Below are 23,795 nucleotides of genomic sequence, written 5' to 3' on the forward strand. Positions count from 1 at the left end.
ATTTTTTAAAAATATTTTATTTATTATTTTATGTGTATGCGTGTATTGCCTGCATGTAGGTAAATGCACCCGTGTCGTGCAGTGCTTGTGGAGGTCAGAAGAGGCTGTCGGATCCCCTGGAACTGGAGTTACAGACAGTTGTTAGCTGCCATGTGGGTGCTGGGATTCGAACTCAGGTCTTCTGCAAGATCAACCAGTGTTCTTAACTACTGAGCCATCTCTCCAGCCCCAACATGTATTTTTCAGTGTTGACTTTCCTTTGTTTGTCTTTTTATTTGACCGTTCTAGCCCCAGAATTCACTTAGTGGATGAAATAAGTACACATTTTCAAATGCAGTTTTTTACTTCTTGGTTTTATTTGATATGTTTCTGGATTGGAGTCTAGGTTTAATGCTCTGAAATAGTTTTTTTTTGAAATAATTTAAGAATGGGATCTATAATATGTCTAGCATAGTTAACATTTTAAACGTAAGAATTTGAAAAGGTTGAGCCTGTTACAGTATCTCTTATATGGTTGACAGAAGAAGGAAGTGGTAATTTTTGGGTTGGCTGCAAATTTTCAAATGTTTGTACATTGTAGAAATTCTTCAGAAGGAAAACTGCCCGAGACCTTCTACCAATAAAACCAGTAGAAATTACCATCGAGGCGTGGTGGGTAGTACAAGCTGGATATATCACAGAGGATGACATCAAGGTAGAGATCTTTAAAGATTAAAACCAGAATTTTTGTTTTTTAACTTTTAATTATAGTTATATATGTATTTTTAAAAAGTAACATTTGGTTTTCCTATGGAAAATCAAACTAATTCAAAATTCAAAATGTTCTTAGTAGGTTAGAATATTAATGGAGTTTCAAAGACAGTCTTTAATGGTGTAGGAGACTTGATTTGGTTTAGGTACAGTAATCTGGGGTCTTAGAGGTTTTGTGTCAAGTGACATGACACACGTGGTAATCATAATAATATGGCTAACATTCCTGAATACTTCACTATGTGCAGATGTGTCATGCATTATTGTAAGTGCCTTCCAGTCTTGTTTAGTGCTTATGACAGCTCCAGGAGAAAGTATTTTGTTTGTATCCCCAGATGAGGAAAGTGAACACAAAGCAGTTAACTAAATGACCCAAGTCATAATGATAGGAAAGAATTATTACTGAGGCAGTTTCTGTGGAATCTATATACTAATCACTGTTGAATTATTATACTGAAAAATGATAGGTGCTCTGCTGGGGCAGTAATATAAAGAGCAAGGGAGTGATACTTCCAGAAGTTCAAGCACATTTGATATAAGCCATTTACATTTTGAAAGAGATACTGTTTAAAGAAAGGCTCGCATGCTAAGTGGGCCTAAAGACCAGGTCGTACCTGTCTGTAGTTGAAGAAATGTTAGTATACTGCTGTGCTGGTTACTTTTTGACACAAACTAGAGTCACCTGGGAAGAGGGAGCCTCATTGAGGATTTTCCCCATGTAGATGGCCTGTGGGGATTTCATGTCTGTAGGGCATTTTCTTGATTGCTGATTGATGTAGGAGGGCCCAGGCCATTATGAACAGTGCTATCCCTATGTAAGTGGTCCTGGACTATGTGAAAAAGGTATCTGAGGCAGAGACAGGCAGAACTCTGTGAGTTTGAGGCCAGCCTGGTCTATGTAATGAGTTCTAGGCCAGCTGGGGCTTCTGGGAGACCCTGTCTCGAAAAGACCAAAAAATAAAAAAGAAAAAGAAAAAGGTTTCTGAGCAAGTCAGGGGAAGCAAGCCAGTAAGCAGCATTCTTCCCTTCAGTTTCTGCCTCTAGGTTCCTGCCTTGGCTTCCCATGATGATGGATTGTATCTTGTCAGCTGAAATAAACCCCGTCTTCCCCAAGTTGTTACTGGTCAGTGTTTTATCACAGCAACCGAAAAGCAAACTAAGACAGAGACCTTTTTATTTTTAAATTTTTTTGTCTGTATTGTCCTCTGGAAGGCAATTTAAAGTTGGAAGCCTTAGAAATTTTGCTTCAGTATAAGTACTTCCTGATGGAGCTGTCAGACTGTCATAAGCTGGTGAACCTTCTCTTCACCACATGATTGATAATCATGTGAAATTTTTGTCACTAGTTGACTTTTGATTTGAAGGTTCAGAGGCAGCAAATGTATCTGATTATATTTCAAAGAAAACAGTAAGTACTTGTGTTTATCAGTGAGTGCTTACTACTTACTAGCAGATGTTGGTATTTGTAAACTATTGGTCCCATATTTTGGCAAAGTGATGGTTGTATGCATGGGGTTGTTGCTGTTTTTTAAATTCTAAATGACAAAAGTATGGTCATTTAACTGCGTGCAGTTAGCCATCAGCTTTAGCATGAATAGATTTTAGGAGACACCATATGAATTAGTGAATTTGGACAGAACTTAACTGAAATATTTTGCTTTTCTTAGATATGTACTTTTCCTGAGAAATCCACCATTGATAAGATCATCGATTCAGGTCCCCAGCTCTCTGGATCACTAGATTACAATATAGTACATAGTAAGTGGTTAGTAGAAATGGTCCTTGTCAACATAAAACTTGTTTTAAACAGTAATTAATATCAATTACTTATCATCTAGGTCCAAATACTATTTATTTCCTAAGTCATGTTTTCATTTATTTATTATTTATTTACTTATTTGAAATATGCTCTTAGTCTGTTACTTTCTAGTGTGGATATAATTAGAAACTTACACAAATAATGGTAAGAAAAATTTTGTAGTTCTGAACATATTAATTACTGATATTTGAGCACTGACATATTAGTGCCTTAAAAAAAAGATTTACTTAATCTTAGCCCTCAGGAGGCAGAGGCAGGTGGATCTTTGTGAGTTCAAGTTCAGCCTAGTCTGTATTGCAAGTTTCAGGCCATTTGGGGCTACTGTCTGAAAAAGAAAAACCAAAAAACAAGATTTAGAAAATTCATTGTCTCTTGTATTTTTTTGTTTTCTCACATAGCATTCAGTTATAAGAATCTTACAGAAAGCCAGTAATCAGATTTTTAAAAAATTACTGTTGTGTAGCGTTCCATTTAAAACAAGATGCTTTTGCTTTTGTAGGTTTGTATAATAAAGGGTTTATCTATCTGGATGTACCAATATCAGATGACAGCTGTATAGCAGGTAAGTCTGGGCTGACATTTTTCACTACTTTTTGAATGGCTGGCTGAGGTTGAACGTGGCATATCATCCTAGTAAACTGAACACAGATTATTGTGGAATCTTAGATATTAGGATTTTTCATAGAAATAAATCCCTTTTTTCCCATTGTATCCCAATTGTGATTTTACTTACATTTCTTATTTCATTTTTATGTTACTTTGATTTATATACTGTATTAAAATAATGGAACTTTAGGATACATTTCTTAGACTCACAAATGAAATAATGTTTTTTTAAGTTTTAAATTTTGTAGAAGCACCTAGTTAGGTATTTATGTTTTCCAGTATATTTTAGCTATTGTTCTTGGTTATGATTTTTAAAATCAAATCGAAATAGTTAATATTTGTGAGACCCAGAATAAAGCTTCAAATTCCAGAGACTGGGCTGTTTACAGATGTACTTCCTCTTGTCAACTCTGTATCTTGGCACACTAACGTGTTGTAGTATGTCTTGGACTTTATTTGAGCTCACAGTTGTTAATGGGATTCTCTTGTAGTTTTTTCCCCCAATGCTCAGTATTGGGCAACCTAGGGACTGTACATGTTCTACCACAGAGCTGTGTTCCTTGCACAGTAATGCAAGGAGTAATGCATAGTGAGTCCCAGCACTTGGGAGGCAGAGGCAGGCGGATCTCTGTGAGTTCAAGGCCAGCCTGGTGTAGATAGTGAGTTCCAGGACAGCTGGGGCTACAGGGAGACCCTGTTTCAAAAAGACAAAAGATTGATAAATAAATAAATAAATAAATAAATAAATTGAATGAACGAATGAATGAAGAATGAATGAATGAATGAATGAATGACGGGCTGGAGAGATGACCCAGCAGTTAAGAGTACTGTTTGCTCTTGTAGAGGACCTGGGCTTGATTCCCAGCACCCACAAGGTGGCTAAACAACCATTTGTAACTCCAGTTCCAGGGGATCCAACACCCTCTTCTGACTTCCTTGGGCATTGTATGACACAGGAGCACTTAACACACGTGCAGTCAATACACTCGTACACATAAAATTTAAAAAAAAAATTTAAAAATACTAATTTAGTATTGTAGTTTTGTATAGTTGTTAGTGTAACAGATAGAATAGTTTACTAGTTTTAAATATGTAACTTTTAAACAAAGGAATGATTCTTAAAAGACAAGTGGTAGTGGTTTCTTGTCAATTTCCTGTTGGGAAATATGAAAGAATTGTTCTAATTCCTATTCTTATCTGATAAACTGACAACATTGACTCATTTGAGATTCACTTAAAAATTAGATAGTACTAGATTTGTTCATTTCAGTCCATTTAACTATTGACAATTTGAGCACTGACTTATATTAGTGCCATTTTTAAAAAAAGAGAGCTAAAAAAGAAAAAAAAAAAAAAAAAACCAAGCAGGGTCCCATGTAGCCCAATCTGGCTTCAAACTTGCTGTGTGGCTGAGGCTGGCTTTGAACTACTGATCTTCCTGCCTTTGCCTCCTGAGTGCTGGGCTTGCAAGCATGTACCACTACATGTTTTTTAAAAGAGTTGACCATTATTTTGATAGTTTAATTTGTCAGTGCTGAGAATACTGCTTCCCATAAATGCATAGTATAAAATGGCATGGAACCATTTCAGAAATTGTTGGAATTTTGTCACAATTCATTTAGTGATTTTTCTATGAAACTCAAAGTCTTCAGCTCAAACAGCAATTTTAAAAATTAAACATTCTACTATAATTCAAAAGTCCACTAACTTGATGCTTACACACCAAGAAATAATGGCAGAAAAGTAGTAAATGTCTTTGTTTTCTGTAATTAAGGCATTATGTTTCTATAAGAGCAAAAAAACCTTTGTTTGCATAGTAATTAACAGTGAAGATCCCAGCTGACAAGAGTCTTGACTCTGAGCCATGGTATTTTGGGCAGTGTGGTGTGATGGCCTGTGGTGCAGTGCTCCTGGTTGTGTCTTCAGAACTACAACTGCAGTGAAGTTATACAATACAACATGGGAGCCTTGCCAGAAACACCATGGATTTATTATGTGTTTGATTTAGAATTAAATTTTATTATGGGTTTAGAAACCTTTTACTATTGGCAAATTTTTGATGACTCTTATATTCAGATTCACAATCCCAGATTGTGACCCACAGCTTAAGAAGCTGGACTCTCTTTCATACATTCTGTGTTAAACTTAGTATATCCTAGAGACTATATCTCTGTGAAGAGTTGTCTCATTCTTTTGTCATAGATGTAAATTGTACCTTAAGAAAATTTCTAACCTCTTACTCCCTTGGTATCTCTAAGGAAGGGATAATTATAATAGTGTATGACCCTTGTGGGCTTAAAGATTAAATGGTCTACGTAATAAACTTTGCAATTGTTCAGTACTTAGTAAGCATTCCGTAAATGCTTGAACAAAGCAGTGGTATAGGGTAACAATTAATGATGCCAATTAGAAAATTGTTTTATGAAACCTATCACTGAGAAAAGTCTGTTTTGTTTTAGTTCCTCCTCTTGAAGGTTTTGTAATGAATCGAGTACAAGGTGATTATTTTGAAACTCTACTCTATAAGATATTTGTGTCAATAGATGAGCACACTAATGTTGCAGAGGTAAGTGGCAGACATCTTATGGAAGAGTTTATATAACTCAAGATTAGAATAAGTTTGGGTTAGGTAAGATTAATGACATGCTAAAATATTTTCATAATCAGCACATAGGGAGAGTTAGATCATTAATATAGTTAAGTGTTACTTTGCTTTTTTGAGATGATCTCATGTAGCCTAGGCTGGCCTCTTCTGGGTATTGGGATTACAGGTGTATGCTACCATGCCTGGCTCAGACATATATATATTTCGAATTAATAAATTTTTAATTTGGTTAGAAAGCTTTTTATGAGTTTCTTTATAGTAAAAGATTGTAGGCCAGATTGATCTATTTAGGCATGTTTTCATTTTAAATAAAAAAATAGTGAAGCATAGGAATCTTAAATTGTTGGCCATTACCTAGATTTCTTAATATTCCAAGGATCTTAGAGATGAAGGAAATAAGAAAAATCTGAATTTAAAATTTATTCAGTTTTTCAATGCATAAATTTTCTGCTGAGTGTGATTTACATTTGTTTATTACAACTGTGTAATGTGCTGGTAATTTTATTTTCTAGCTTGCAAATGTCCTTGAGATAGACTTATCCCTGGTTAAGGTACGCTATTTTATTTTTTACTGTTTTCATTGTAATGTAAATACTGAATGGATTTGCTAGTTGATTTTTATCTTGATGCACTACTGAAAGCAGGCATTGGGATTCTTAGCAGCTGCCACAGGGGTTATACACAGTAAAGGGATGGCTGTGAAGAGAGAAAGGGCAGTATGAAAAGCCCTGAGTCTTTTTCCACCAGTAGGAATGAAAGAGAGCACTCCATTAATGTGGACAGCAGTGAGCAGCCCAATCAGTGTCTTGTCAGGAGCTCTACTAAGGCCGTAACTCTGTCTCATTGGAAAAGGATGTAGGGACAGCTGCACCCCCCCACCCCGCCGCCACCTCCCAATACATGTGAAAATTATAGAGGAAGAATAGTCCTGCCCAAGCTGTCCGGTAGTTAAGGTAAAAAAATGCTTGAGCATCACTAGAGGCTTAATATCTTACAGTATGTTTTTCTTACAAATATTCTGATATCTTTTAAACAAAATTTTCCTTTACATTCCTTTCAGAATGCTGTTTCAATGTATTGCCGATTGGGCTTTGCCCATAAGAAGGGACAAGTAATAAATTTGGATCAACTGCATTCAACATGGAAGAATGTTCCATCTGTAAACAGATTAAAGTAATGCCTTTATTCAGTATGACATAGTTTCCTTTGAAAAGAAATTTAGCTTTACGTGCAGAAAGTGTATTTATTCAGTATGCCAGTGGAAGTGAATCCTGTATACTAGTGACTGTCAAATCTTCTGTATGTGATGGATCTTTTGTGATCTGATGAAAGCTAAGTCTATAAAGATAGAGGAAAAAGGCACATATAAAAATGTATAATTTTGAAGAACTTGAATTTCCTAAAGCCTGTGTATAGGTCTTAGTTAGGCCCAAGCATTTTTGGGTCACATCTTAAATTTCAGACCTGAATATAAGATTAGATTCAGGGCTGGAGAAATAGCTCAGTAATTAACACTTGCTGCTCTTGCAGGGGACCTGAGCTTGGTTCCCAGCACAGTCATGGATGGGCTTACAACTGCCTGTAACTCTAGAGGCTCCGATGCGCTCTTCTGGCCTTTGTGGTCACTGTACTTAAACGTCTGTTTAACGGTACCAGACACATACACACATAATTTAAAAATAACATAAAAAGAACTGGATTCAAATAGATTGTTCATAGTTAAGTACTGACTTCAGTAGCTATTTTTTATGAGATTTATATGATTTTTAAAAAGTAAATATATTCTTCATTAATAGGAGCACTTTAGATCCACAAAAGATGCTCTTATCATGGGATGGCGGGGAAAGTAGGAGTCCTGTGCAAGAAGTTTCTTCGGCTACTGACACTGATACCAATAGTCAAGAAGATCCAGGTTAGCAGTAACTCAGTTTAATTTAGTCTGTCTATAGATATGCCATCTGTCTGGACATACACTCCTACAGCTGCTCTGTAGTTCTGCTTCAGTTTTCTTATTTAGTATTCAAGTCTGAGTACTTACCAATACTGTGAACACTGTGTGAGTCTTAGGGATATAAAGCAGACAAGAACTACAACATTTTGAGCAATTGTGGTGTTTGGGGCTGCAAAGAAGAGACCTTTTATTGCCTGGAAAGGTTTGGGAAGCCTTCAGGGAGAAGACACTCTGGGTTAGACTGACTCTGAGGCTGCTCACCAGTGAGGAAGGCCATTTCAGCTCAAGAGAAAGTGCAGGCTGAGGCCAAAGGGAGGTACCCAGGGTTTAAAGTCGGGGGTAACAGGAGCCTGGGATGGCCTTTCTCCTGTTTCTGCCTGTTACATGAGCCACATACTAAAGAATTTCATTCTCTTGGTTACACTTACTGATCTGACAGTTACTAGGAATTTTTATTTCTGGTTTTTAAGGAAATTAACACAAAAACAAATGCCTTTTACAATTACTTTTTTCCCTCACCTGATGTTTGTATATACTTGTAATCCTAGCACTAGGGAGGCAAATGCAGGAAGATGGGAGTTTAGGACCAGTTTGTGTTAAATAGTGACTCAAAAAACCCTGACTCAAAAAAATTCTTGACCCTTTTATGACTATAATATTCTTTATAATTAATTTAGGTATTGTGGCCATCAAGCGAAGCTGAAGTGAAATACTTATTTAAATGATAAATATAATCAACTTTTCATTGACGTGATTTCACATTCTGATGTATTTTTTTCTGATTTTTTTTCAGCGGACACAGCCAGTATAAGCAGTTTGAGTCTGTCCACAGGATATACCAAGCGTATTGCATTCCTATTTGACTCCACTCTTACTGCGTTTTTAATGATGGGGAATCTTTCACCAGTAAGTCAAATGCTGGTTTAAATGCAATGATGTTTAAAGCCAGGAGGAGATCTAAAATAATTCAGTACTTTATGAATATGTTTTTAAGTATTAGACCTATTCTTAAAAGCATAGCTGACTTTCTTTACATTCCTTAGAACAATGTGATTATTTCCATCAAAGATTGCTTTTGCGATTAGAAGAACCATTTCCTCCTATTTTCCATCTTCCAGTTTAAATATATCAGAGAGCATAATACACGTGTTATTCTTAGCATGGAAAAGGAAAACCACAGCTTCAATATTGTGCTTGGTTTTGCAGAACTTGAAAAGTCATGCAGTCACAATGTTTGAAGTGGGCAAACTCTCCGATGAATCTCTGGACAGCTTCCTTATAGAACTAGAAAAGGTAAGTTGGATTGTGCTCTAGGCAGGATTGGGACCTTTCCTACTTGACTTACTGTCCACTGTGCCGATGTGACATTGTCTTGTGGTTTTCATATAGTTTTGCTCCTTCCTGTCTCTTACCCCATCTTCGTCCCTTGCTAGTCATTTAGACTTAAACACAGCCTATGCAGTGTGTATTTTGTAATTTTAAAGGTGATGTGTGTAACTTTTATCATGGTTAAGATAATGAGAAATGGAGTATAGAAATCTTTGTGTAATTTTTTCTAAACTTTACCTCTTTTTTAAAAAAATCTGGTGTGACTCTGAGGTCAGCTCTGGAGTAGTTTTGTTTGAAGTTTTGTTCTTCGCCTGGAACGGTGTCCCTGAGTATCATATTTATGTCTGCTCTCCTATCTCATTTAGCATCTTGAAGACAGCTATTTTTGCTTTTAACTTCCTTTTCCCCTGTGAATAAGCTCCATTTTCCTTAGCTATAAATCTTGCTTGTACTTTATTGGTGCCTTTTCTTTCCTGGATATTTTATTCTGTCCTCTTTTCTTTGTATGCCAGTGGTTTTCCTTCCTTGACTAGTAATTTTAGTAGTCTTGTGCTTTAGTTAGGAAGTCTGCATATTAAATGTTCTATTTAGAGAATTTTTAGTGATTTCTAATTCTTTTTAAAAAACATTTTATTTAATATTTTATGTGTATGAGTGTATTGCCTGCACCCATGTCATGCAGTACATGTGGAGGTCATAAGAGGGTGTTGGATTCCCCTGGAACTAGAGTTATGGTTGGTTCTTCGCTGCCGTGTGGGTGGAATGGAACCCAGGTCCTCTGCAGAGCAACCAGTGTTGCTGAGCCATCTCTCCAACCCAGTGATTTTCTAATCCTTTTATATCTTAAAGTAACATTTTTTCCATTGTTCCATTTCTATAGATTTTTTACATTTATTAGTGCATAAATATACAAGAAATAATACTTATTAATTGGCCTCATTTTTATCTTTATTCCTCCATTCTTCCATACATTTTGCTAATTATTGTTTTACTTGCACATTTCAAGTGCTGATTTCCTGAATTTTCTCTTATGTCAGCTAGCCTCTTACCAGGTAGCAAATCCCAAGAGCACGTCCACTTTCTCACTCACTGTGTATCTGTGCTCTTTCTTTTTAACCAAGCAGTCATTCTTGGGAAAGCTGTATAGTCTGAAGTGGTTTTTTAATGTAACCTGATATTCAGCTTAATTGGTTGATTTTGTTAATTGAATGCAAATCTAATCTAGTTATTTGCTCCCAAAGATGTTAACTTCCACTTTCTGTGTTTCTGGATGTCTGTTTTTATGTCATACAGGAGGCTGACTCCTGCCCAGAGAGGCCAGTAAATGCAGGAGTCCTGTCTGCTTGGTGCCTTGTTCCTTCTTGTCTCCTAGGGAGGTCAGAGGACATCGCACTCAGTAAATTCTTGTTGAATAAACCAAGCTTGTACCCAGCCATAATGAACAGCTATGGTTAATGATTTCATTTCGATATTTTTGACTGATGACACAAAATCACATGCAGAATGATGAAAATTAGAGATATTGGAGTGCTTTTTGATGAAGCAGGATGGACTTTAGAATTTCTTTTGGTGTTTTTTTAAAAAAAAATATTTATGGGGGCTGGAGAGATGGCTCAGTGGTTAAGAACACTGGTTGTTCTTTCAGAAGACCCGGGTTTGAATCCCAGTACCCACATAGCAACCAACAACTATCTGTACCTTCAGTCCCAGGGGATCCGACAGCCTCTTCTGACCTCCATGGGCATTGCACGACACGAGTGCACTTACCTACATGCAGGCAAAACCACATAAAATAAAAAATAAAATAAAATTTTAAAAAATTATATTTATTTTTTATTTTAAAAATATTTTATTCATTTTTAAACTGGAGCTAAGGTTGGTTGTTAGTCACCATTGTGGGTGCTGGGACTTGAACCCATATCCTCTGCAAGAGTGGTCAGTGCTCTTAACTGCTGAGCCATCTCGCCAGCCTCCTATTTTTATTTTACTGCAAGAGTAACCAGTGCTCTTAATCATTCAGTCATCTCTCTAGCCTGGGCTTTAGAACTTTTTAAATGCCCTATTTGAATCATACAGGGAACATGGAGCTTATATAATGGTGCTATTTAGCATTTATTCAGTTGCTGAAATTTTTATGCTTGTTGGAATCATTTTCATCACCTCCATAGATGTAGTAAGATTGGAAACTTCTGACATTGCTTGAGGTTATTTGTTTCAATATTTCCTGGGCAGGTTTTGGAATTAGAATTTTTCAGTAATATTTTAATAGCTGTATTACATGATTATTAGAATGGACAGCATGAGAGTAGTTTTTGTTGAAAAATCTATTTTCTCTTGGTTTAGGTTCAGAGCACTGGTGAAGGAGAAGCTCAGAGATACTTTGATCATGCACTCACTCTGAGGAACACAATACTCTTTCTGCGTCATAATAAAGATCTGGTTGCTCAGAGTGCTCAGCCAGATCAACCCAGTTACGGTATGATAATTGTACTTAATTTTGAAGACATGATCCTGTCAACTTTCTTTCCGAGAGATTAAACAAATCTTGCTCACTTATTTAATCATCACCTGCTTTAATACATTTTGTGTAGCTAGCATGTTGGATTTGTAACTAGAGGCTTACTCTATGGCTGTCCTTGTCAGCTTTCCTTCCTCTCACTTGTTGTCTTTAAACCTGCTTAGTCCTTAAAAGAAGTTTGGAGTGTTTACTTCAGAAGCTGGATGGACTTTATAACAGACATCAGCTTTGAGGGGCGAGCAGAGGCATGCCATCTGCATCTTTGAGCACAAAGCGGTGGGGTACAGAGAATGCTGCTGCTTGTCCTATTGGGAAATGTTGCTGCTTGCTGTGGGGCTCTGCTTGACCATTGAATCTTACGTCTTACTTTTTATTTTTTAAAGAAATTAAGTTCTGTCATTTTGATGTTTTAAAAGCTTAGTTGAATAGAAACACTATGTTACTGATAATTTGAGCATATCGTGTAGGACTGGTATTCGCTGTAAGCAATCTCGTGTATGAAGAAGAATCATTTGTTAGTACTCTTAGTTTTAAATAGCATGAGGCCACTGTTGAAAATAGAGCAATGTGTGGTTTATATAGTTTTTTTCATTGATAAGCACAATATTTTGAAGATAATCCTTTGTTTTTAAAGACTTCTTCCACTATGATCAGTATGTTAGGCATTGGAATCTCTGCTTGTAATTTGTAGCCTAGTGCTGTAGAAATGTTTAGAAATGGAACTGCATTTATATATGAGCTATCAGAGTTATAAAAAAACTTAGAAAATGTGTTCTAATTCCTGAGAGCTCTAGATGTCATACTTCCTTGTCTTAGTGTGCATTAGATGTATTTTATACTTGATATTGGTAATGCTGAGTTTTGTCTGAAGGGTAGCAAGCCCCTCATCCTTTTGTGTCTAGAAAATGACTTACTTAAAGACCTATCCTTTTTCTACATAGCTTATAGAAGTTAGTTTCTACCTTCTGTGTTTACTTCTGACAAGACCAGAAACAGACCTTCTGAATTCTTTCTTTGCCTCATAAGTGGTTGACTGAACTGCCTGTCCCATCTGATCAGTCAGAACAAGATGCTCATTAACCAGTCTGTGGTTAGCTTCTTTTCTTCTTCCAGGCTCCTAAAGTTTACACTGACCCACACCTTACAGTGAAACATTCTCCAATCTGCTGTAATACCCTACCTCTCCATGCCACTTCTTCATACGTGACTTGTTTCTGCCTCATATATCCACCCTATAAAGGACCTTGCATTAGTCTCCCCTGTTGCAACCAGGCCCAATGCCCCCAGTCCTTTTCAGGAAAATCTTTCCTAAATGGTAAGATTGAGTTTTTTATTGGATATTTCCCCATTCATGGCTGTTGTACAGTTTCTCACTGAACAACATGAATTTCTTTGGGCTTTACAGGGGTCTCCCTGCCCACTTCTTGTCCTTTTCCAAGCAACCTGCCATCTTCTGCCATTGTACTTCAGGCTGCATCCATTCCTCCAGCCAGATAGATACGTTACTTGGTAGAGGCCCCTTCTTCTGAGGCTTCACTCTCCAGCCTCTCCTTGTTTTCCAGGTGTGAACCAGGTGCTCTTTCTGCTGTCTGTGAGACTCTGTCTCCCCACTCAATCACATACTCTGGGTTTTTTAGCATTTCAAATTTACAGAAACACTGTAACAATGAGAGTAACCTTTTAACCCAGAATTTGGGAATAAGGTGTACATCATGGCCTTTGCCCCCTTAGTTACCCAGGGTGTATATCTTAGAAACAGCCTGCTTTCTTTTTTACTTTTCTGTTGCTGTGATAAAACACTGACCAAGGGAACTTAGAGTAAGAAGAACGAGACTAGAAATCTGGCAAGGCTTAAGAACTCTCAAAGCCCACCCTCAGTGATATGTTTCCTCCAGCATGGCCACACCTCCTAAAGCCTCCCAAACCAGCACCACCAAGTGGGAACAAAATGTCCATATACTTGGAGCCTATGGGGGACATTGTCATTCAAACCACCACATACGGCTATTGTGTTACAGCAGCTTTTGCTACATCTAATTTCCAGTTTGTCAGTTAGCAGTAATGCGAATGACTTTCTTAGTGTGTTTTTTTTTTTCATCTTGTAGTACAGGATCTGGTGTAGGAAAAGTATCGAAGTATCATATTTAATCATGTTTCTTTTATCTTCTTTATTCTCTAACAAATCCATGTCCTTTTTTTTTTTTTTTATGTCATTGTTCATTTTAAAGAGTGCTGTCCCACTTTTACTGGGCCTGTAGCATTTCTCATCTTAGGGGCACATGATGTGTCCTTATGATTAGGTTTAGGTTTCTTATTCCTGTCTAGAGTACTGTACACATCATATGTCTTTCTGATATGTTATCTGGATGCATCTGCCTCTTGCTGGTGATGCTAATTTTGATCACTCAGTTAATGTGTCGTCTGAGTTCTTCATGATATAGTGTATTTTTTTTCTCTAAAGTTTGCAAGTATTCTGCTTCTCTTCACTATTTCCGCTAGATTCGGAATCAGTAGTGGCCCTTTCTCAATCATGATGGTGGCAAATTAGTCTTTTTTCCCCCTCCGTATTCTAGCATTGCCTCAGTATTTAACAGTGGAGATAGATGTGTGGATCTATAGTATCCTCTTTTTCAGTGATTAGTAGTTATTACTGTTTTCGTTATTTTTTGTACTCTAGTTGCCTCATATTTTGCCTTCAAACTAGTTCCTGTCTTCCCATTTTTATTTATCTATTTTTTCTTCAACAGTACCTTACCTCTGGCAAACAGTACAGTCTAATCTTACCCTGTACTTGGCTCATCATTCCCCTAGGAGCCTACTTTCTTTTCCTGAGCCTTGTGTGAGGCCAGGATGCTGGTGCTAGCAGTGCTTAGTGCTTTTTGACCCTTTCAACAGGCCATATACTTTTTCAGATTCATTCCTACTTGAAGGGGGAAATAGCCAATTGATCTTCTGAAGTTTCTTTCAGTCTTAAATGTCTCTTTTAAAAGAGAACAATAGGCTTAGAAAAAATATATGTGTTATGGAGCATGTGTATGTCACATTGTACATGTGGAGGTCAGAGGACAGCGTTTCAGGAGTCAGTTCTTTCCTTCTGCTGTGGCTTTCTGGCAAGTGCTTTTACCTGCAGAACTGTCTCTCTGGCCCTAGACAGCAATAGTATATAATGTTCTGGTGGATGAAGGACAGCAATGCTTAACATGCTCATTGAGTCATGCTTTCTGGACCAGCAGTGTAGGGCACAGATTTCTAAATAAGGAATGCTTACGTCTATGCTAGAATCAGATCTGGGCTATCAATCTCTTTGTAGAGATTTCAGTTTGGGGTAAACAAAGATACAGCTTTTCTTGGCACTTTGGCTGTCATAAAACACTGCAGAATAGTCTGAAAGCACTGCCAGACAGCTATCTTTCTAGACCAGAGAATAAAAACTTTTAACTCTTAAGAGTCTTGGTGGTCTTGTCAGAAATTTGGTACTTATTAAAAGTTACTGTACCACTAAAAATTAACTCTCAAGGCAGTGATCAGCAGTTTATCTTGAACATTTTTGTCTCACGTGATCAGGCTTTTATTCCTTGTGTGCTTCAATCATAACTCAGGTTTCCCTCTGGACCTCTTACGTTGTGAAAGCCTCCTTGGGTTGGATCCCGCAACTTGTAGCAGAGTTCTAAACAAAAATTACACGCTCCTTGTTTCCATGGCTCCTCTCACCAATGAGATCCGGCCCGTCAGCAGTTGCACTCCTCAGGTAAGGACTCTTGGAAGATCAGGTAGTAATGTGGTTATTTCATTAGGGAAAACAGTTCTTGATTCTTAATCAGCAAGTGCCAAATATTGAAAAAGCACCGACTTGGAAAGCTGTCTTGTGCTTTATGCTGTTGTAAGATGCTGTCACATTCAAGTTGTGAGATGTAATTGGTATATTTAACTTGTGTATTGTTGAGTGACCTTGAAATTTTATTCATTTGAAGTATTTTAAAATGCATGTTTTGGAGTGCTCCAAAAAGGAAGCTGGGTGAACTTAATTAGGAAAAGATCAGATGTTTTAGAAGTAGTGCTGTGATGACGTTTGTAAGCTAGAACTCTGTAGTTAACTATGGTATTTGCCAGAATTGCTGCTAGTCTTAACATTTTAAAAATACATTTGATACATTTCTTTCCTTGGTGAGGAAGGTATGCTTGTGCCATTTTCAAAGAGTAGAAGTTGTATTGCTGTTCAGTGTTCCATCCTGCCTGAATTCCTAAATGTGTAGGGTTTAATGAAACAAAAGAGAGGAAGTGATTCTTATACAAAGTTATTTTTGTTGTCTGTGCTGTTCTAGCTGTCTCAGAGAGGACCCATCCCATGCCAACATTTTGGTCTTGCATTAATAGGAATGGTCTTAGATTTTCATTTAGCCAGGCTTTTGTATAGTTATTTATCCTCTTATTTTACCTCAACATAAACACACAGAAGTCTATGAACTGTCTAGAAAATAGATGAAGGGGACATTGTCCTTTTGAAAAAGTACATGTGGTTAATGATAATAAATACTGTAATATGGAGCTTGTTTGCCAGACACTGTTTTAAGCCTTTTTGAACAATCTTAACAACATCTTTACGAATTATTTACTTGTTCTTTTGTAGATTGAGTGAAATGAAGCACAAAGTTTAAGAAACTGTCTTAGTATGGTATGGCTGAAGGGATGAAGCCTAGACTCAGACCTAGGCAATCCACTTACAGCCCAGTCATCTGCAGTGATAAGATGTGTCTTCCTAATTTCAGTGTAAAGGCAAAACTATTTTACTGGACCAGTTAGCGTTTATCTTCGTAAGAATAATAACAATTAAAATATGTACTTTGTGCTTGTTACTTAGAAGATTATACTTGGTCATTTGTGAAATTTGACTCTAGATATTACAGCTTTATCTTATTTTACGATTATAGCATATTGGACCAGCTATTCCAGAAGTCAGTTCTGTCTGGTTTAAATTATATATTTACCATATCACTGGGCAAGGACCACCATCTCTCTTATTGTCTAAAGGTACAAGACTTCGGAAACTGCCACATATATTCCAGGTATGAGTGTGAGGCTTTCTTCTCTTCTCTTCTGTTCTGTTGAAGTTTGAATCCAGGGCCTCATACATATAGGCAAAGCATTTTGAGCAGTTTTCTTTGAGAATAGAAATTGGTAAACAGTAGATACCTTTCTTATTTTTTTTTCTTTATTTCTGAGTGCTGTTTTATCTGTTATTCATTTCTTTCTGCTAGGGTTATGATCGTTTACTTATAACATCCTGGGGCCATGATCCTGGGGTAGTTCCTACATCAAATGTGCTTACGATGTTGAATGATGCTTTAACCCATTCTGCAGTGTTAATTCAGGTATGTTTGTCTTATTTGAAGCAGATCAATTTTAGGTTCTTATTACTTAGATCGTACTTCGTCTAGCTTCTACTGAATTGCAATCAGAGGCATTTACTTGTCAAGTTGAATTGTAAGGAGCCAGGGCTCTGCTGGGCCCTTGGTGTGTGGGGGAGTAATAGAACAACATGAACTTTGAGTTTGGGCCCATGTTCTGGTTTGTTTTCTGTTGCTGTGATGAAACGCTCTTGACAAAAAACTAACTTGGAGAGGAAAGGATTTATTTGACTTATGTATTCTGATCCCAGTCCATCATTAGGGGAAACCAGGGCAGGAGCATAAGGCAGCAACCTGGAGGCAGAAACTGAAGTGAAGACCATGAAGCAAAGACTGCTTACTGACTTGCTTCCTCTGGCTGGTGCTCAGCCTGCTTTCTTATACAAGTTAGGATCACTGCCCAGGGTTGCTACCACCCACAGTGGGCTGGGCCCTTCCACATTACTCAGCAATCAAGAAAATGCCTTATAGACATGCACACAGGCCAGTCCAACAGAGGCTATTGTCCTATTGAGTTTCCCTCTTCCCAGGTGATTTTCAAGTTGACAAGGGGAGCTAGCTATCCAGCACAGCCTGTGTTTGAGTTACAGCCTCACTGTTCACTGTGTGACCAGTTTTCTTTTGGAAAAATAGATTGTTCTGTCATTCACATTGTCACAATTCACAATTAAACTTATACCATTCGGTGGATTTTAGTATTTTTACAAATTTGCATAGCTTAGCTGTTAATATACTCAGCTTTAAGATATTTTTATCACCTCAGAAATAAACCATGTGCCATTGCTGTTTTTTTTCCTCACATTTCTCCATTCTCCCTAGTCCCAAGTAACATTACTATCTCTAGATTTGTTTAGCATCTTCTGGACATTGAGTATGTGGCAGATGATGTGTTGGGTTTGGGACATGTTGGGTATCAGGTGGTAGGTAGGCACTTGAAAGTATTATGAAATTCAAAGCAGAGTGTGGATGAGAGATGACTTAACTGTCAGTCCTGACATGTAGGTGGTAGTTGAATCCCTAAGGGGATAGACTCAGCCAGGGAAAATGTGCTACCATAGGGATGGTATTGATAGATAATAATGGGGTGGGCTGGACATGGACTTAAGTCAGATTGTCTAAATTCACATCTTGATTCCACCACTTAGTGGTTCTTTTGGGCAAAGTAAATAACCTCTTTGAATTTCAGTGTCCTTACCTGTCAGATGGAGATAATAAAAACCCCTGCCTTTTTGACAAGATTGACTGAGACAGATAATCAACACAAAGTGCTTAGCACTCTGCCTAACACCTGGGCTGTCTCGAGGATGTCAACTGTGGTGCTGGTGTGGTGAGGGAGAGTGGGAATTGCTTTTTCCTTCTTGTCACTGTCATAGGCTGGCCTTCTACTTTGAATGTCAGTTTTCTTTACCTGTAAAGTGAGGGGCTTGATTGCCAAGGTCTATTCTTCAGGTAGTATTTAGTGAGTCAGGACAAATTTAGGTTTTTTTTTTGTTGTTGTTCTTCCATAAAATACGAATAGAAGAATGTAGGTGTATCAGTTACTTTCCTATCGCTGCAACAAGACACTACATACATGTAAACATAAAATTAAATTATTCATGCTTAAGTTTTTATACTACTATAAACTCACCCCAAACTTCATCATTAAAGGCAAGCAAAATGCTGAAACAAATATAAATGAAGATTAATTAATTGAATGTGATAGATGAGCTTAAATAATTTGTAACTTGTGGGAATAAAGTTTTTAAATGTTTTAAGTTAATAGTACATTCACATGATTAAAAGATAAGGCTGTTAAAAAGGTATAGAGTCACTTCCTTTTAATCCTGTCTACCCAGTTTCTAATCCTTGTCTTTCCAAAGGAGCTCATTGTAATTTTAGTTGCAGCTGTATCCTTTGTGCAGATACAAGCAATTATACACTGATGTTCCCCATGCTTTTCACTTTCTCAATTAGAGAGCCATTGCATCTCACAGAGTGCTTCCTCTTTCTTTTTCTGGTAGCACTGAAAATATGTATCATAATTTGTTAACCAGTCTCTGTTGTGGGCATTTTGGTTTTTTCTGGTAGGTGTAATTATACTGCTGTAGTAAGTATCTTCAAAGGCTACCATTTCCTTGCAGGATTTTGAGTTGTGTATTCCTGGTCAGATTCTTGCCCCACTTTTCTCTCACAACTATAGCTGACCTTTATACATGTGTTCAGTCTTTACTTGGCTCACACCGCTCTTGTGTGCCTCTAATTAGTTAGCCTCCTTTTTTCCCTTTATATGCTCAGTTTGAGAAACATGGTCCAATATAAAATGCCATTCCTTGCTATAAAAAAAAGAAAAAAAAAATTGTCAAAGGCATGTGACGGAATGTTTGCAGTTACTGGAAATGTTTTCTTACCACCTTCCAACTTTTGCTTCTCTCTGTTTTCAGGGACATGGTTTGCATGGAATAGGAGAAACTGTCCATATTCCATTTCCGTTTGATGAGACAGAACTACAAGGAGGTACTTTTTGAATTCTCTCCATTTGACTATCATTAGTCAGCAGTTTGGTGAAAGATGACAGGAAGTAAATTCTTAAAAATGTTAAATTCTAGATTCTTACTGTTCTGTTAAAAGAGTATTGCAGAAGGTGGTTTTTAGTCATGGGCTTTTTGCCAAGGAGCTGATAGACAAATACTTTTAAGGAGTTCTAGTATGTTTTAGAGGAAGAGAGTAAGTAGGTATTTGTCTAGATGGACGAATTCTCTGTGTGTGTAGCCATGTAGTGATTTCCTTTTATTGAGTGTCCAAGACTGTGTAAATTATTAATTTTTTAAAAAAGAGTTGTCTTCATAGTTCCTCATTGGAATCAGTCTTTCTTAAGTAGTTCAGAGACTAGAAAAATAGTTCAGTTTTTGCTGTTGGGTTTTGTAAAGAAAATGTTATTAATGTGTTCCGTCTTTCTTAGAGTTTACTCGTGCCAGTATGGGCGTTCATAAAGCATTGCAAACTTTGAGGAACAAAGTGGACTTGCAGCATTTCTGTGGCTATGTCACCATGTTGAATGCTTCTAGCCAGTTTGCAAGTAGAAAGCTCAGTGATGCCTCTGATGAGAGAGGTCAGTTACCAATTTGATTCTTTGGTTAAGGTAACTTTTTTGAGTTTCACAGAGTCTTTAAAAAATATTATTTTCATTTTATTTTATGTGTATAAGTGTATTGCCTGCATGTATGTAAGTGCACCTGTATCATGCAATGCCCACGGAGGTCAGAAGAGGGTGTTGGGTCCCCTCGAACTGGAGTTATGGATGATTGTTAGCTGCCATGTGGGTGCTGGGAATCAAACTTGGGTCCTCTGGAAGAGCAGCCAGTGCTCTTAACCATCTCTCCAACTCCTCACTCAGTCTTAATATAGAAAAAGCAGCACACTTTGGTGGAAATGTTGAATTTCTTAATGCTAATGTTTCTCACTAAAGGACAAGAAAGTATCCTGCAACATTGAGACACATGTCCATAGTTAGAGTGGAGAAAGTACCAAGTGCGTGACTAAAGAGGTGATGGCTGCGCTGGATACAGATTTTGCATCTGTGTTCATAGGCTTTGACTAAACTAGCTTTAAGGAGTGATGGTTTCAAAACTCACGTCATTTTGTAACAATATTTGCAAGATAGGCTTATTAGTTTCCAAGTTTTGTGAATTAGGTGTTGGGAGTATCTCATACTCATTTCTTCATTTCTCTTTTTAAATTCTCAGTCTGGATCTTGATAGCTTGAACATGTGTTGCAACCATTTCCTGCATGCCTTCTGCTTTCTGTCCATAGATTGCCCCAATATCAACACAAGCTTGTTATACCATGTTCTTTCTCTTTAATTTAAAAATCCACATTCAGATTACCTCTTGCTTACTGGTTGTTTCTTCTCTGACATGCTGGTTTGTATGTACCTTTGGTTGCTATGATGTCAGCTCTGGCCTACTGACTGAAAGCATCAAGTGTCTGCCACTGGTTGACTGTATCCCATGAGCCTTTTAGTTTGAAATCCTGAGAAAATGTGATTAGTATTCATCCAGTGGATTGGACTGGCTCCCTTTGAGTTAGATACCTACTTGTGGACTGTATCTTTGGTCAAAGGAGTTGGGTGCAGTTCTTTTTAAGTCACTTGTTCCACAGACATTTAATAACTGTTTAAGTTCTGAGATATTTAAATGAGGAAGTTGCTATTTTAGTCCAGAGAGTATAAAACCTCAGTAGGCAGACAAGTGAGTCAGCTGTGTTCAAAGGGGACTGCTTGGAGTGCTGATGGAGACCAAAGAAGGCAGATGTCAGCCTTTTTGAGCCACAAGGGAAGGCATCTTAGAGAAGGCACAGCCTGAACTGAACTTTGAAAATGAGGAGTTAGCTAGTCAAAAGGTGATTTGTTTTTTACCTTTTAGGAAAAGGGTGTTAGAAATTAGAAAACACTGTAGCTCATCTTAGCCCAAAGAAAGGATTGTTAAAGAGTAGATGAGAGGAGAGCTTATGTTGCTGAAAGATACAGGGATTTAGAAAAGAATTTTGAGGAGTAATGTGATCAGACTGCATATTTCACAGAGTTGAAGATGGCTTTGGGGAATGTTGGAAGTGAAAGTCTGAGCACAGAGCTCTGCTTTATACTTTGATTCTTTAGGGGTTTCACACCCTAGCACTGTTTACATTTTGAGCTGGGTGACTATTGTAGGGGATTATACATGCCTGGTAAGGTACTTAGTATTAGCTGGGTGCATGCCTTTAATCCTAGCACTCTGGTAGCAGAGGCAGGCAGATCTCTGAGTTCAGGGTCAGCCTAGTCTACATAGCGAGTTCCAGGACAGCTGGGGCTACAGGGAGACCTCGTCTCAAAAAAACCAAAAAAAAAAAAAAAAACCCCACAAAAAGCCCCCCCACAAAAGATCCCTAAGTATTAGTCAGCATCAGTAATGTCTGTTTCACATTCACAGTCTTGTCTCTAGACATTGCCACATGTCTCTTTGTAGAGCTGCTGGCCAAGACGGATAGTACTTGAAAGGGGGAGTGAGGATTGAAAGAAAAAACAAGAGACAGAGGAAAAAATACTTGGGAGGACTGTCAGTAGAGACTGCAGCCCCGGTTTATTTTAGCTCCGCCTTTTTATACAGTAGAACAGAGATAGCCACCTGTTTGCTTAACTCAATTAGTTTCAACAGCTGTTTTCCCACCTGTATCTGACGGGGAAGGAGCAGTCAAATACTTGTTGTGAACGCCACCATATAAACACATTCCTCCTGACTTGGTAGATTAGGTACTGGTGTGCAAAACACAAACTCCGTAAACAAGCAAGCCTATCACAGCTCAATGTACATAATGGATTAATAGTTCCCAACATCTCCTCCTTTTTTATTTTTTATAACCCCAGATTATGCTATATCCAGGACAGAAGGACCGTGCCTGTCTTAGGTTGTCTTCTGCTAGAGCAAAGTCTTACCTGTCATCAGCACGTAGCTTCCATCAGCTACGCCCTGTCTTAGGTTGACTTTCTCCCAGAAGATCTTACCAGTCTTTGACTACCGGCCTCTGTTAGGGGAGGGAGCGCCTCACATCATGTACAGCAGCCTTGACTTGCCACAAGGTTTCATAAATAACTTTACTGCCACCAGATGAAAACAAAGACATAGAAGGAAAAGCATGTCAAGTCCCACTAAACCATACACAATGGAGGACCACGATGGTAAGGTGGCTCTCAACCTTTTTAGAATATCTGCTGCTGCTTATAGGGTGGAAATGCTTGCAGAGAAATTTTTTTCTCTATTATCTCTTCACAATAACACTTTGACATTGGTACAGTATCCACTTCGTCCCACAAGCACACAGTCATCTACTTGTACACACCCGGACTTATTATCATTTTTAACAAAACAAATAGGCAACCCGCTTCCCGATCCCAAATAATAAAAATACGTCGCCACTTGCATCATCAGGTGTTTTGAAGCAGGGTGAGCAATTAACCGAGAGTCATTCACAGTCACTACTATCTCTTTTTCCTCCCATATCGTGGGATGCAATATTGTGGATCAGGAGCATAAGTCCAGTATAACTCAGCCAGGATCACTTGCGGGAACGTCATCATCAGCCACATTTGCCACCTCATCATTCTTTTCCACTTTTTCTGGCACTCGTCTGGTGAACCTCACCAGCCTTTCTGGCAGTCACCTGGCTCCATCCACGTCCTGCGGGAAAAACACAAACATGCCCTCTTCCCCATATCAATACAGGGTCAGGGCCATTCCATTGTCTAGTTGAAGGATCCTTTGTTTGCTCCTTGGGCCCGAAGCATATTCCTTACAAAAACTGAGTGACTCTTTCCTTGCCCCATCTTCTCCCAAGATAAATACTCACCGCTCCTCAATCTTACCGAGTGTACTCACTCAATTTCTCCAGTGGTGTCCTTCACTTTTTCCTCTACTTTTCAGGTCCCTCTTCTGGGCACTACTTGCTGGTGCCAGCGGCCAAGACGGACAGTACCTGAAAGGGGGAGTGAGGATTGAAAGAAAAAAAAGAGACAGAGAAAAGATACTTGGGAGGACTGTCAGTAGAGACTGCAGCCCCCATTTATTTTAGCTCCGCCCTGTTATACAGTAGAACATCAGAGATAGCACCGTTTGCTTAACTCAATTAGCTTCAACAGCTGTTTTTCCCAGCATGTATCTGAGGGGGAAGGAGCAGTCAAATACTTGTGAACTCCACCATATAAACACATTCCTCCTGACTTGGCAGATTAGGTACTGGTGTGCAAAATACAAACTCTAAACAAGCAAGCCTGCCACAGCTCAATGTACATAATGGATTA

At 38.0% G+C, this 23,795-nt stretch overlaps 1 protein-coding gene across 1 annotated transcript in view; it reads left to right on the top strand.

The window, feature by feature from the left end:
* Fam91a1 (family with sequence similarity 91 member A1) overlaps positions 1-23,795 on the top strand; it is a 43,331-nt gene that overhangs the window by 11,632 nt on the left and 7,904 nt on the right. Inside the window, exons 6-20 of the mRNA XM_008838017.3 lie at positions 581-694; positions 2,418-2,508; positions 3,069-3,131; positions 5,635-5,741; positions 6,293-6,331; positions 6,841-6,953; positions 7,577-7,692; positions 8,525-8,637; positions 8,938-9,024; positions 11,404-11,536; positions 15,178-15,326; positions 16,507-16,641; positions 16,834-16,947; positions 19,407-19,479; positions 19,925-20,074. Coding sequence (XP_008836239.1) covers positions 581-694; positions 2,418-2,508; positions 3,069-3,131; positions 5,635-5,741; positions 6,293-6,331; positions 6,841-6,953; positions 7,577-7,692; positions 8,525-8,637; positions 8,938-9,024; positions 11,404-11,536; positions 15,178-15,326; positions 16,507-16,641; positions 16,834-16,947; positions 19,407-19,479; positions 19,925-20,074 — 1,597 coding nt within the window. The remainder of the gene's footprint in view (positions 1-580; positions 695-2,417; positions 2,509-3,068; positions 3,132-5,634; positions 5,742-6,292; positions 6,332-6,840; positions 6,954-7,576; positions 7,693-8,524; positions 8,638-8,937; positions 9,025-11,403; positions 11,537-15,177; positions 15,327-16,506; positions 16,642-16,833; positions 16,948-19,406; positions 19,480-19,924; positions 20,075-23,795) is intronic.

Source organism: Nannospalax galili, unplaced genomic scaffold (assembly GCF_000622305.1).
Source record: "Nannospalax galili isolate Female #2095 unplaced genomic scaffold, S.galili_v1.0 scaffold17, whole genome shotgun sequence".
NCBI lineage: Eukaryota > Metazoa > Chordata > Mammalia > Rodentia > Spalacidae > Nannospalax > Nannospalax galili.